At 39.2% G+C, this 14,707-nt stretch overlaps 1 protein-coding gene across 6 annotated transcripts in view; it reads right to left on the bottom strand.

Annotated features, from left to right (window-relative positions):
- The window catches only part of c1orf84.L (chromosome 1 open reading frame 84 L homeolog), a 112,739-nt gene that overhangs the window by 24,301 nt on the left and 73,731 nt on the right, over positions 1 to 14,707 (bottom strand). For 5 of the 6 annotated variants that reach the window (XM_018258299.2, XM_018258304.2, XM_018258303.2 and 2 more), the window contains 12 exons: positions 14,319 to 14,445; positions 13,509 to 13,664; positions 7,463 to 7,565; positions 4,447 to 4,561; positions 4,255 to 4,366; positions 3,929 to 4,047; positions 3,637 to 3,801; positions 3,040 to 3,118; positions 2,726 to 2,911; positions 1,340 to 1,525; positions 471 to 634; positions 58 to 218 (listed from right to left, as the gene is read on the bottom strand). In XM_018258299.2, the coding sequence (XP_018113788.1) occupies positions 58 to 218; positions 471 to 634; positions 1,340 to 1,525; positions 2,726 to 2,911; positions 3,040 to 3,118; positions 3,637 to 3,801; positions 3,929 to 4,047; positions 4,255 to 4,366; positions 4,447 to 4,561; positions 7,463 to 7,565; positions 13,509 to 13,664; positions 14,319 to 14,445 (1,673 nt within the window). The remainder of the gene's footprint in view (positions 1 to 57; positions 219 to 470; positions 635 to 1,339; positions 1,526 to 2,725; positions 2,912 to 3,039; positions 3,119 to 3,636; positions 3,802 to 3,928; positions 4,048 to 4,254; positions 4,367 to 4,446; positions 4,562 to 7,462; positions 7,566 to 13,508; positions 13,665 to 14,318; positions 14,446 to 14,707) is intronic. The other variant, XM_018258300.2, reaches the window with a different exon arrangement.

The following is a 14,707-nucleotide window of genomic DNA, read 5'->3' as shown; positions in this document are numbered from 1 at the left end:
ATATTAAATGATGCAGGTAATGCTACCAAGGTCACTGTGTATCATTTTGTTAGCTACCTCTGCGCATGTTCCACTCCTATGCCATGTCTGTCAGTAAAGGCTTGCACTTTAAGGCTTTCTGTCTTGTGCCTCCTTCGAGTTCGTGGCTCTTCTGTGCGTTCACTAACAATATCATCAGTTGTTTTTGGCGGCCCCAGCTCCCCAGTGTCTGATTTACTCTACAAAACATTTTAATGGTTAACATAAGGCAGATTTCACATTTCACAGGTATATGATACGTATATGTTTACTACTATCACACAACAAAATCTAGCCTCATATAGGTATTCTTTAGTGGTAACTGGTGATACTTGTGATATCATATTATATCTGCTATCATTAATATCTTGATAAAATATGCTTTTCTGTGTATAATTATTTTTTTTATTCACACTATCCTATGAATCTCATTTTCTTAGAATTCCTTTTACCAGCATATCCCAGAAACTCCTGCGCCCAGTTTTACTGGGAGGCGTGCATGGATCTGTGCTGCCAGGTGAAACAGAGGAAGGGATGCTTATAGGAGAGGGACGAGACTTGCTAGATGATTGCATCAGAACTTTCATTTCTGGCATTGACTGGGATGGACCTTTTCCTGAAACCAGACCATGAAGAAAGAAAAATATACATGTATGCCACACAAATAAGATTAAATAGGTTTTCAGCCCAAAAACTGCTTTGCATAATGAAAGAAAATCTACAGTAAAACTCAGATTTTAGGTCTTTCAGGGGACCCCAAGAAAAACAAATTGTACTAGAACTTGAAATGGGTGGATGTATAATCTATGTTTAACTGTAGAATTATTTTGAACTACTAAAAAAATTACTTACGGATTTAAAATGTTTTACGAAAGGTAACAGTCACTGGGTATAAACAGTTTTTTTTAAAGAGAATGGGACAAAATTATGGTATAAAATGCAGGAAAGTATGGAGTTAAATCCACAAAATGCACCCATTGTAATAAGTAATTTGAGGGGGCTGCAAAAAAATTTGGATTACTTTTACTTAATTTGGACTATTAATTCTAAGCAACTCTCCAATATACATTATTCACAAATTTAAATCTAATTCCCCTTAAGGTAAAGTGACCTGCTTTATGGTTTTGAGTCAGAACCAGAGAACACAAGAACAGCTTTAATTGCGACCACTGAAAATGTTCTATTAAATGTATATTATAAGATTGCTTATAATTACTATTTCTTTCATTGTGAAAAAGAAAATACAGTTTTTGGGTAGAAATCCCGTTAAACCACTGTATTCAAAACTCTAGACCATAAACCATTAATTTTAGTACTATACCATTTTTAGCAGCATCATGACCTTCTAGGCTTATTGAGTCAATGCAAAGAGGCAGCTGCAGGATGTGGAACTCGATGATGACATCACAGAGTGCATGACGCAAAGAGTTGCCTAGACGCTCTGATAACTGTAATGAGCTGATGTTTCCCTTTTCCCAAACATCAAATCGAACCAATATAAGGGTTTCTGTAATGGTACACATCAATATATTGAAAGTAAGATATATCAAGAAAAAAATGGCAAAATTATTCTTTCCTATAAATCTGGTTCTTAACTATCTGTTTCATGAAAAAGAGATTTTCTACACTTAGGGGCCGATTCACTAAGCTCGAGTGAAGGATTCGAATTAAAAAAATTCGAATTTCGAAGTATTTTTTGGGTACTTCGACCATCGAATTGGTTAAATTCGTTCGAATTCAAACGAAATCAAACGATTCGAACGAAAAATCGTTCGACTATTCGACCATTCGATAGTCGAAGTACTTTCCCTTTAAAAAAAACTTCGACCCCCTACTTCGGCAGCTAAAAGCTACCGAAGTCAATGTTAGCCTATGGAGAAGGTCCCCATAGGCTTGCTAACCTTTTTTTGATCGAAGGATTTTCCTTCGATCGTTGGATTAAAATCGTTCGAATCGTTCGATTCGAACGATTTAATCGTTCGATCGAACGAAAAATCCTTCGATCGATCGAACGTAGGATTAGCGCTAAATCGTTCGACTTCGATATTCGAAGTCGAACGATTTTAGTTCCCAGTCGAATATCGAGGGTTAATTAACCCTCGATATTCGACTGTTGATGAATCGGCCCCTTACTGTTAAACTCATTTCTCTGTAGTCGACTGGGGGATTTATGAGGGGAAAATCCACCCTCCAAGAGGCAGGACACTTGATTAATGTAAAAAAATGGGTTGTGCTAAGGCTGCTCTTGGCTATACCACTTAGCACTTCCTGTCAGTTTGTACCAAAGATTGTAGGCCACAAGCTATATAAGCCACATGAAAAGTCAAGGCAAAAACCCAGAACAAAAGGAATCTGAGACCAAGCATGTTCCATGGAGTGTTTTGGAGAAAAGGTTTTAACAGTAAATGTGTTTAAAAGTAAATGTGTCAAATTTTGTAAAAGCACAACATCCAGGAGGCCCCTTGCCTTGGCAGAATGGGCCAATACCTTGAATGGGCAGGAGGGGTTTTCTTCTTGGCCAGCAAGTGGTTTTGTAGTTATCTGGACTCTTCAATATGATATATTTGCTAATTTATATGCTACAGATCTTGCAAAACCATCTTTTAAAAATGTCTAAATAAAAAAAGTAAGGCATCCCCTGTTAACCCAGTAATTACAGTATGGCTGGAACCTTTGTAAAAATTGTAAGAAAACATGGAGAAATTACCTGAGAGGGCACTAGAGGATTCATGATAAAATCTGTTGACATCAGTAAGAGACTCGAATTTGTCTGGACTAAGTAGGTGAGGAGCTGTAGCTGAGAACATTATAGGTGGCCCTGTCCTCTCCCCATATGCTTGTGTTACCAAGGTCCCATGTTGATCCACAAAAGAAAGAGCAATGCAGGCAATGCCTATGAGAAAGCAACAAATCAGACCATTCACAGTGGCTTTAGATAACATGAAGTGTGGAGCAGTAGATCTACATCTAAGAACAGCTTTATGAATCTTCAACTGTACAATGTCTAGAGTCAAGCATTACCTTTTCCACCAGTGCCTTGTCCCCCAGGTTTATTATACAAGAAAAGGTCCAGTTCAGGGAGTGAGCTGTGATAGTAATGCTAAAAACAAAAGATTAATTGTTTTGTATAAGGTCCTGGCAGCAAATACTATACTGAAATGTACATAACCACAGCAAAAAGGATAGTACTAACAGTGTGTTCAGAACAACCTTCCTAACTATATGAATGCTCTGGTAAAGCCTAAATATTAACAAACAAGGAAAAAAGGCAAAAGAAGAGAGACAGAACTGATAGATTACTTTTTTTCACAAAAGACTTACATAACCACTTTTGGTTCTAATAGAGAAGCTACAGGAATATCATTGCCAGATTCGTTAAGGATGCAAGTACTTATGGGTTACTCGGAATTACTAGGAATGTAAGCACTTAAAGAATGAGCAACTGATTTCTCAATCTATTTAGACTGAACAATGACAACATATACACAGCAATCATACAAATATGATTTTCATATACACAGTTAGCCACTTCCTGAGTCATATACAGGAAGAAAAAGGCAGGCTTTTTCCACACAGCACATATATTTATAAGTAAAAATATTTAAAAAAAGAACTCACCTGGAAATGATGTTCCCCATTACTGTCTGTGTATTTTGGGGTATGCAGGAAAATAAGTAGGTTTTGTCGCAGATAGTATGCCATTGCTTGAAGACATGGTAAAGAAGACTTTGGAATTGTAAACTGAATAACTTCAGTAGGTGGTGTTCCCCTGGGCTGAATAAACTAGATGAGAAGAAATTTTTGAGAGAAGCAACTCTTGACAGCCTTTTCAAAACTTAAATCTGTATAGAAGAGAGCTCCTAAAATCTATCTACCTTATCTGACATGCCTTAACATTTAGTTGTCTTACCTCTACATCTGCTGGAGTAAGCTTGCAATTCCTCTGAAGCATTACTGTAATAATATCTAAGGTTGTTTCATCAAGACGCTTTCTCAAAACTTTCACAAGATCATCAGTAATCTCCGAACCTGCAACACCAAACCAAGCTTATGTGCAATGCAAAGTGAGATTTGGGAGCAGAGTATTCACAAACATAGTGGATAAGTTAGCTTTATATATCCAACAATATTCACTATATCAAGCCAAGATGTATTTGTATTTATATACTTAAAAGCTACAAGCTTAACATAAAAGACAGAATCTATGTATACTGAAATGCATCTTTAGAACTTCACCTGCTTCCCCAACTCCATGAACTAGCAGCAATATTTGTTTGTCTGTCTGTCCAACTGGACGTGAAGAGTCGGAACTTCTAGAAGATTGCATGTCCAAGGACATACGGCTACCCTATAAATCAAGTGAGAGATAAAGCCATTAGAATTAAGAGCATTTTGCCTCAGCCCTTCCACTAAATAAAATGTTTTTACCATGATATCATCAGAGATGGGTTCCTGACTACGATAAAGCCCCAATGAGCGAGACATCATTGACTGAGATAAATCTTGATCCCACAATCTTCCATTGCAGGAAGTCTCAGTAAGTCTATGGCAAAAGAACAAACTGATAAAAAAAAAGACATTCTCGCAGAAGACAGCAGAATCTACTGTATTAAATGTCTGGTTGGAAAAACACAATGATCGTACATATATTAAAGTTAGGTAGTATAAGAACTATAAAACAATAAATGTATACTTTTCATATAGCAAATGGAAAATTATTTTTAAAAGTCTGTTTTTATATAATGACCCTTTTTTATTCCCTATTTAATGTTATACAGGCAAAAACCTTTAAGTTCTAATTTGTCATATAAGTGAATTTGTTTTTAAACAGTAAACATCTAAGTTAACATATTGATGGATCTTTTTTTAGCTAAACCCAAACTGCTAACAAGATACTGAGCAGATTCAGATTTGGACTGTATATTCAGATTTGGATTGTAACATGTGACAAATTTCTGCCAATTAGTGGTAAATCATTAAGCCAAATGAATAGGGCTTCAATGAAACATACTTTTTGCCTATTTTTTAATTAGGAAATAAGTATGGTTGTTATTTCTGGTACTAAAAAAGAACGGATTCTGCTGAGTAGAGAAGAAGCTGATAAACTAATTACCAGTCATCTGAGCAGATAATGAGCAGCTCAAAGGCTGCAGTTTGTTTGTTCAAAGGTAGTTAAGGAATTCCGAACAAAGTATCCAGTTTATAAAGAGAGACAGGGAAGGTAGTTCAATGAATTTTTTTTTTTATATAAGAGCTTTATAATTTCAAACATTTAATTAAAAGAATAGCTAGAATGCATCAACGCAAGTCCTATTCATTGTGCGCTTAGGTTTAAGCCTTTGTAATTACACATAAACCAAGGCCTCAAATAGATGCTAGGTTGCATTAGTCAATAATTGGAGAGAGGCTTATCTTTTACTCACAACATAAAAGCCTATATTTTTTTCTTTTAGGTATTCATTAGGGGATGTTGTAGAACATCACAAAAGCATGGTTCAAGGTAATATATGTAAACTGGAAACATTTAATATGTATGGTAATTTGAGAAGATTCTTTGATATATAGTTGGTATAGTTCTCCCTTAACCATTGTTTATCTATGTTAAGGACCAAAGGCTTACATGTACCTACAACAAGGTATGACAAGCAAGGCTTAAATGCACATCGTGATTCTTGATTTTGAAGATTGAATAAATTTGTGCTCACACGATCAGTGTACTATCAGTGTACTATTAAAAAAATGGTTCTCTAAAGCTAAGGAGATCTGCCTGACTGCCTTCAAAATAAAGCATGTTGTTTTAGAAAGGACACAGAAAGGCAAGCACATAAAGGGGATACCTAAGCATTCAGAACAGATGAGTTCATAATTCCTAACAAGATTTAAACTCAACCAAAATGGAATCAAAATATAGAACATTATTTAGCTATAGAATACTGACTCATGCAAGTGATTACAGGCTGGCAGATCAAAACCACTAGAGAGTACAACAAAGAAAGACTACAAATCTTGATAAGACTAAACTCTAATCTGTGTCAATGAGACACTTAGTTCCTAAATCAGGAATAGAAATGGCACAAAAGCAGCATGATTGTTCCAAACCTTTTACCTGAAGGCTTCATCTGACCTTTTAGACCTGTGTTCATGATCCAATGTACACAGCACTATCTGAGAGCTGTCATTGTTTTTTATTTTCAGCAAGGAGGGGCTTCCGTAAAAGTGTTGTGCTCTGACTGGGGGATGCTGTAAGCACTATGCGCATTGAGTGATAGGGGCCTGAATATATCACCATTATACAAAAAAACACTCTATTATTGAGAATAGTGAAATGAAATAAAAGCTATTACTCTCTCTAAATTGAAAACATCTATCTATGTAGTTAAAGTGGAGGAATTTTTACTATATTTAATAGGGATGCAATGAATCCAGGATTCGGTTCGGGATTCAGCCAGGATTCGGCCTTTTTCAGCAGGATTTGGATTTGGATGGGGACGGAAATCACGTGACTTTGTCTCAAAACAAGGAAGTAAAAAATATTTTCCCCTTCCCACCCCTAGGATTCGGTTCGATATTCAGATGAATCTTTCACAAAGGATTCAGGGGTTCAGCCGAATCGAAAAAAGCAGATTCAGTGCATCCCTAATATTTAATTGTTTTCATATTGCGCAGTAACTTTTCCCCTTTAAGTTCAATGAAAAGTTACATTTGTTGTTGGTTCATGAGACATTAAGGAGCAGATTTATTAAGGCTCGAGTTGTGTTTTCCACGAAAAATTCGAGTTTTCGAGGATATTTTTGAGTCAAAAAATAGATTTTTCGGTTTAAAAAAACAACTATTTTTCGAGATTTATTATGACTGAACCCTGAAAATAGCTCCAATTCTGAAAATACACAATTTAAAACCTGTCAAGGTCATGTAGAAGTCAATGACAGAGGTCCCTTGAACCATTTGAAGATGTTTATAGTTTTCATAATGTTTAAATTTTTTCTGTGGGTTTTGAGTTTTCGGGTTGTTAACCTCGACTTCACTGATTGAAGTTTTTACATTCAAGTTTTTTCTCAAATTAGAAACCATTCAAATTCATTTGAGGTCTAAAAAAGCTCACGTAACTCTAAAATTCGACCTTAGATAAATAATCCCCTTAATAACAGGTGTACATTTTAATACTGCATTTAGCAAAATAAATGAAGGTTTATCTGTAAGAAAATGGGGAAAAAACCATAAGTAATTTTATTCTTAAATACAGTACCCGTTGGCAGATGAACAACCTGCAGCACAAATGTATATACAATGGACTGTATTCACCTTTCACAGTACATTGCCAAAATAAGACTGAAATGCTGAGCAATTTACCTTAAACTGTACAATAAATGTAGTAAGTTAAGTCTAAGAATATGATTATATGCTAGCAAAATATTCAGTGTAGAAAATGACCAAGAATGCATACCTAAGGTAAAAGACAGACTTTGTGGACCGTTCCTGGTAAACAAACATATTTTTCCTGTTCCCAACAGAGAAGGCGCTTAGCACAGAACGCAATGACTGAATAGCTGAAAAAAAATATAGGTATAAGTCACTAACAGGCAGTTATCCCTTTAGTCAAATACTGAATGCATAATATGATGGCACTCCTGCTTTAGCCACTTGTTCTAAATTTACTGTGCAGTGCCAAACTAAAATTGTTTTTGTCGGATAGTAAAACACAAATTATCACTTGAAATAACAGGAAATTGTTTTTACTCACCGTAATTTCTGTTTCCTGGTCACCTTCCATGGCAGCATTCACCAATGGGTTAACCTCCATCCAGACCAATGGACAGGACCTCCCACTAACAAGTTAAAATGATAGCCACACCCATACTTACTCGTCTTAGTTTAAAGCCTGACATGAAGGGTGGGTAATTCCCTGGTGAATGCTGCCATGGAAGGTGACCAGGAAACAGAAATTACGGTGAGTAAAAACAATTTCCTGTTTTCCTAGTCACCCCTGGCCAGCATTCACCAATGGGATTTCCAAAGCTACGAAAAAAAAGGGAGGGATACACATATTGCAGAACTGAAAATATGCTTTATTCAGCAATGTATTACTGACTGTAAGACCTTCCTCCCAAATCTAGCTTCTTGGGAGGTAAGGACATCTAGTCTATAATGTTTAATGAATGTGTTGACAGACGACCATCTCGCTGCTCTACAAATTGCTTCTGGTGATGCTTTCGCTTCCATTGCCCAGGAACTCGCCAACGCTCTGGTGGAATGGGATTTTAACCCTTGGGGAACCTTCCTGCCTGCTATATTGTAGGTTTTCGCAATTGCCGAAACAATCCAGGAGCTTAAAGTCTTCTTAGAAGGAGCTTGACCTTTCCTGAAGCCACAGGGTATCACAAACAGATGGTCTGATTTCCTGAATATCTTGGACCTTTCCAGGTATATCTTTATGGCTCTGACCAGATCTAACGTGTGCCAATATCTTTCTTTCTCTGACTTCGGAGATGGACAGAAGGAAGGAAGAACCATCTCTAACTCCATATGGAATTTTGACATAACTTTAGGCAGAAACTTAAATGCAGGTCGAAGCACAACTTTATCCTTGAAGATGACCGTATAAGGCTCTAAGGCAGATAGGGCAGCCAACTCTCCTACTCTACATGCTGACGTAACCGCCACCAGTAGTATGACCTTCAAAGTAAGGTTCCACAAGGAAGACTCTTCCAATGGTTCAAAGGGAGCTCTTGTGAGAACATCCAGAACAAATGGTAAGTCCCAAGGATGTGAAATTTTCTTTATGCAAGGTTTCACTCTTACAAAAGCATCGAAAAATCTTTGGACTAAAGAATCTGATGCCCACCTTGTTCCTGTCAATGCCGAAATGGCTGACACTTGAACTTTTAAAGCACTCAATTGGAGACCTTCTCATAGCCTGAGTACAGAAAATTCACCAGCAAAGAAGGTGTCGGGGAAACTGGGTCTTGGTTTTCGAGGATTGCAAATTGTACAAACCTATCCCAGACCTTATAGTACTGAGATGAAGTGGAATATTTCCTTGATTTCAGGAGAAAATCCACAATCTCCTCTTTTTCAACCTCCATGCCATCAAGGATAGGTGATCCTTCTCCTGGTAGAGGAACATTCCCTGGGATAACCACCCTGGGAATTTTGAAATTTTCTTGGGACCTTCTATGGCAAGTTTGTGAAGCAGAGGAAACCAAGGTCTTCTTGGCCAAAAGGGAATAAGTACTATTGCATCGACTGCCTCCCGATCCACTTTCTTCAACACTTTCCAAATAAGAGGAATTGGGGGAAAGACATATATGAGTCCCCTGGACCAATCTTGACTTAGACCGTCTATGGCCAGTGCTTCGTAGCAGGGGTATCTCGCGTAGAAATTTTTGCATTTTCTGTTTTGGACCGAAGCCATAGCATCTACTTCCGGCATGCCCCATGCGTTTGCCAATTCTTGAAAGATATTTTCGTGAAGACTCCACTCCCCGGGGTCTAAGGTGACTCGACTCAAAAAATCTCTTACATTTTCTTTTCCTGGAAGGTGTATTGCTGACAGATTTTCTAGCCACCTTTCTGCCCACTGAAATATCGGAATGGATTCTCGCAACAATGTCATACTTCTGGTGCCTCCCTGCTTCTGCACATATGCGACTGCCGTGACATTGCCTGACATTACTCTTACACTTTTTCCTTTTAGAACTTCTGAAAGAGCCAATAGAGCTTTTCTTATTGCTCTTAGTTCGAGAACATTCGAAGGCGTCTGTTTCATCTCCCATGACCCCTGGGCGAAATGTTCTCCAAAATGGGCTCCCCAGCCGGAACCTGACGCGTCTGTTGTTAGCACCGCCCATATTGGTTCTTCCAGCTGTGTTCCTTTCATCAAATTTTCTTGTACGCACCACCAATCCAGGCTGCGTATTATTTCCTGCGGCAACTTTAGCCTCTTGTGCATATTCTCCTGTGGACTTCTTACTTTTCTTAGTAGGAAATTTTGTAGGTCTCTCATGTGCCATCTTGCCCATTTTATTACTTGTATTGTTGAAGACATCAAGCCCAGAATTTTCAGACAATGATGAACTGTCACTGATGCACGGCTTCTGAAGTCTTCGACTGCCTGTGGTATCTTCTGCTGTTTTTGAATTGGAAGGCTTACCAAATTCTCCTGTGTCTGGAAATATGCTCCCAGAAAGGGCAATGATCTGGACGGAATTAGCTGACTCTTTTCTATGTTGACGATCCACCCGTGTGTTTGCAGAACTTCTAATACTCGTGCTGTATGCCGTTCTGCTTCCGCCCTTGACTTTGCGGCCACTAGGATGTCGTCGAGATAATGAAAAATTGCTATTCCTTCCTTCCTCAATTCTGCTATGATGGTAACGAGGACTTTTGTAAAAACTCTCGGGGATTGTGACAACCCGAATGGAAGGCATCTGAATTGCACCTGAACCTCTCCTACTGCGAAGCGTAGATATTTCCTGTGTTCTGGGCAGACCGGCACGTGGAAATATGCATCTCTTAAGTCTATGTTTGTTAGCCAGTCTCCGACTGAGATGGCCTGAATGATGGAAGCTAAGGACTCCATCTTGAATTTTTTCTTTACTAAGAACTTGTTTAGTTTTCTCAAATCTAACACCGGTCTTAATGCTTTCTTTACTAAGAATACCCTTGAGTAAAATCCCTTTCCCCTTTCTTGAGACGGGACTACTTCTATTACATTTGAGATGAGTAACTGATTCATATACTCCTGAACCAGACCTTGACTCTCTTCTGAATTCCGGAACAAAGAAACTAGGAAATAATCCCTTCTTGGGACTCTTTCGAACTCCAAACGAAAACCTTCTTGAATTGTCTTGAACACCCATCGATCTTGTATAGTTCTGGCCCAGACTTGAGTGAACAGATTCAGTCTGCCACCTACTTCCGCCTGAGCCAAGGTATCCTCATTGTTGCTGTGCTGTGGAAGAGGAGGAAGAGAAAAAACTCGATCTTTTCAGATTACCCCTGGAACCTGGACGTCCCGATCTCCAGGATGACTGCCTTGTGTATTCTTTTCCAGGTCTATATTGCTTGAAGATTTAAAAGGCCTGTCTTTGTCTCTGGAATATGATGTGTCATATCTGCCTCTCTTACTTCTCCTCTCCTGGGGAAGAAACACACTTTTCCCTCCTGAGACTTTCTTGATAATGGCATCTAACTTCTCACCAAAAAGCATATCCCCCTCAAAGGGAAGTTGGCATAGATTTGTTTTTGAAGCTACATCCGCTGCCCAAGGCTTCAGCCACAATGCTCTCCTTGCTGCCACTGAGAGTGCCATGGATCTGGCCATAAAATGCACCAAGTCTACTGAAGCTTCCGACATAAAGTCAATCACTGATTTGCAGTCTGACAGCATCTCTAACAATTTAGGCCTTTTAACATTAGACGAAATTGCATCTTCGATATTCAGAAGCCATACTTTCACTGCTCGAGACACAGAAGTTAATGCTACCGCTGGCCTGCAAGCCGCTCCTGCAGCTGCAAAAGATTTCTTTAAATTGAATTCCATCTTTTTTTCCATCGGTTCTCTGAATACTGCTGCATCGTCCACAGGTAACGTTGTCTTCTTAGCAAGCCTTACCACGGCTGCATCAACCTTGGGAGGAGAATCCCAAAATTTGGCCTCCTCATCATCAAAAGGATACTTCTTTAGGAATTTCCCAGCCGTCTGTGGCCTCTTCTCTGTTTTCTTCCATTCTGTAGTTATTATCTCTTTTATGGAAGCATGTACTGGAAAGCACAGTGATTTTTTCTTTAACAAAGGAAAAAGCTTGTCTGCAGAAGATAGCTTAGAAGGCTCTGTGGGAAATGCCAAAGTTTGACGGATTGCCTTAATTAATGGATCTACTATGGATAAATCAAAATTTGACTCCTCGTCCGAGTCAACTTCCCCTTCTTCTGAGCCTAATGGAGAGTGAAAGACTGAAATATCTGAAAGTTCCCCTTCAGAGACCTCCGACAGAGAGTCTGTCTGTCTTGAGTATGCATGCCTTGGCCTTATCCTGGAACTAGCCACTTCTTGAAATCCTTGCACTACTGCCTGTTTTATAACAGCTGCTATGGAATCCGTAAAAGCCTGACTCTCCTGAGAGCATGAAGGTGTTCGATCTTCCTGAGTCTGTAAAACAGTCGTCTTCTCAGGGGTTTTATCTTTATTCTCTGTGGCAGGAAGGCTGCATAATACAATAAATAGAATTAAGATCATATAAAACCTGAGGGTTTTTTTTTTTTTTTCAAAAAGCATAATCTAACCTTTTCCCCTTGGGGTGAGGTGTTTTGCCCGGTACAGCAGTATCCATGCTTGAGCTATCCACTGGACTGTATCACACAGTGACAGGATCACAGCAGCAAACGAAAGGCACAGACAGGAAGTACTGTCTCCTTATATTGGCAACAACTCCACAAGCATGCTAAAAATTTACCCAATATATATGGGTTACAACCTTATTAAATGCCTGTTCCGGGACTCCACGCCATACTATTGCAGTTTTGGCACCAAAAGAAACACTTCCGTGTTTCATTATGATGCTGCGAGTAGACGCGCTTTTTGCCCTTATCCAAAATGGCGTCTTTTGCACTTCCGGTTTCGTAGCATGTAATCTCGCCCTAACGCCAATCCCCTCAATCAGGATGACCGAGCGACCCTGCCTACCTTGCTCTGTGACTACCGATGCAGTCACTCCTTCCCAAGGTATGCACGCGACTTCTCCGTCCGTTCCATACTCACACTAACGGAAACGCTGACGTCACTTCCGGTTTATCGCTCACAGTACACAGACCTCTTGCGCACAGAGATTGCAGCATCGCCTTCCTGACCCGCATAGCGGGAGGTACAGCTTAGCCCTCAATGGATACTTTGAGGGCCCCCCCACGCTGGGAACTTACAGGGTCTTGACCCCTGCCTGCTGTTTCCATCCATCGGCCTCTGGACAGGACGAAAAAAGACGAGTAAGTATGGGTGTGGCTATCATTTTAACTTGTTAGTGGGAGGTCCTGTCCATTGGTCTGGATGGAGGTTAAACCATTGGTGAATGCTGGCCAGGGGTGACTAGGAAAATGCCTTTTCCTACTGCTTTAAAAGGCTAATGGCAGCAGTCACCACACCACTCAATCTGAAGTTGACATAATACACGGTTATGTTAGTTATGTACAAATTCTCACCTAAATATGGGCCACTTAATCATATCAGTTTTACACTGCTAATAGCAGGAATTGGAAACAGAGCAGTCAAGTATCAGAAGATGCCTCCAGAATCAGTAACATAAGCATCTGGCATGAATATCCAGAACAACCTTGTCAATTTGCAGACCATGTGCCATTCCAACACAGTGACCAGACATATATCTGTTTTCACTGTAACTGTATTATCTTAGCTTTTTTTTTTTTCTCTTACCATGTAACCAAATTGATTAAGCCTACTTACTAACAAGTTCAATAGTGCTGTTTCTTGTAATTACCTCTGGATACACCCATACTGGGTCCCATCTTGAGACGCGGATGAATTTGGATGACTGTGCTCCACACCACATCACAAGCAAAATGTCCAGGAATAAAGTGCATGGTGGCTGCAAGATAATCTCTTGGCTGGTAGCTATCTTCCCCACTGTAATCTGCTGGGGAAAATCATGTTTTTTTGTAATTTTGCAAATTTAATGTAGAAAAGAAAAATTCTAGTTTATAGGTGAAATCACATACTTAGAACATATGTTGCTACAACTTTGTGATGCTTAACACTTTATTATGGAAGTTCACCAATTGAGGGACAATTACCTTACAAATTATCTATTTTCTATGAAAGTTAATAAAAAAAAAAAAAAGTCCAGTGAACACTGCAAAGATACATAGTACACTTATCTATGTCTAATGTCTATCCTCTGCCTAAAAGCACTGCGTATCTTGACAGCGCCAGGGGCGATCCTGGCCCCTCCGCCGCCTGAGGCAGCAGCAGTTGCTGCTGCCCCCCCTCCCCCGGAAATTCGCTCTTAAAGTACCAGGAGCAGCATTTTTGCTGCCCCCAGTACCTAGTGGGGCGCTGCCACCTGAGGCGACAGCCTCAACTGGCCTCATTGGCGAAGCACCCCTGGACAGCGCTATAAAAATAAATGATGATGATGATGATGCCTACAAACACAAAAGGTCTGTACCATATACCAGTAAAGTAATACATGTCTTACAATCTTTCTCCTTATGCTTTTATTAAATTTCCCCAAATTGCTCTTACCCTTGGGACCGCTGTTTCATAATACAAAAGACAACATAATTTTCACCTTCATTAACAAGGGTACGTCGATAAGTGGCATAAGGGCTTTCACTCTTCCAAATGTCCTCTTCACTCTCGGCAACCAACAGAGTGTTGCACAAATGGGTATCATGGAGATCCTGCAGCAGCAATCGCTGGGTTGCAAAATTAAAAACATGGATATGGTTTTTGCTGATACGTTGAACAATAATTAAAGTGGTTCACCTTTAAGGTAACTTTTAATATGATATAGAATGGCCAATTCTAAGCAGATTTTAAATTGGTTTTCAATATTTGTTTTTCATAGTTTTATAGTTATTTGCCTTTTTCTTCTGACTCTTTGCAGGTTTCAAATGGGTGTCGCTGACCCCTTCTAAAAAGCAAATGTTCTGTAAGGCTATAAATGTATAGTTATTG

Source organism: Xenopus laevis, chromosome 4L (assembly GCF_017654675.1).
Source record: "Xenopus laevis strain J_2021 chromosome 4L, Xenopus_laevis_v10.1, whole genome shotgun sequence".
Lineage (NCBI taxonomy): Eukaryota > Metazoa > Chordata > Amphibia > Anura > Pipidae > Xenopus > Xenopus laevis.
This window is presented reverse-complemented; position numbering and strand designations above follow the sequence as displayed.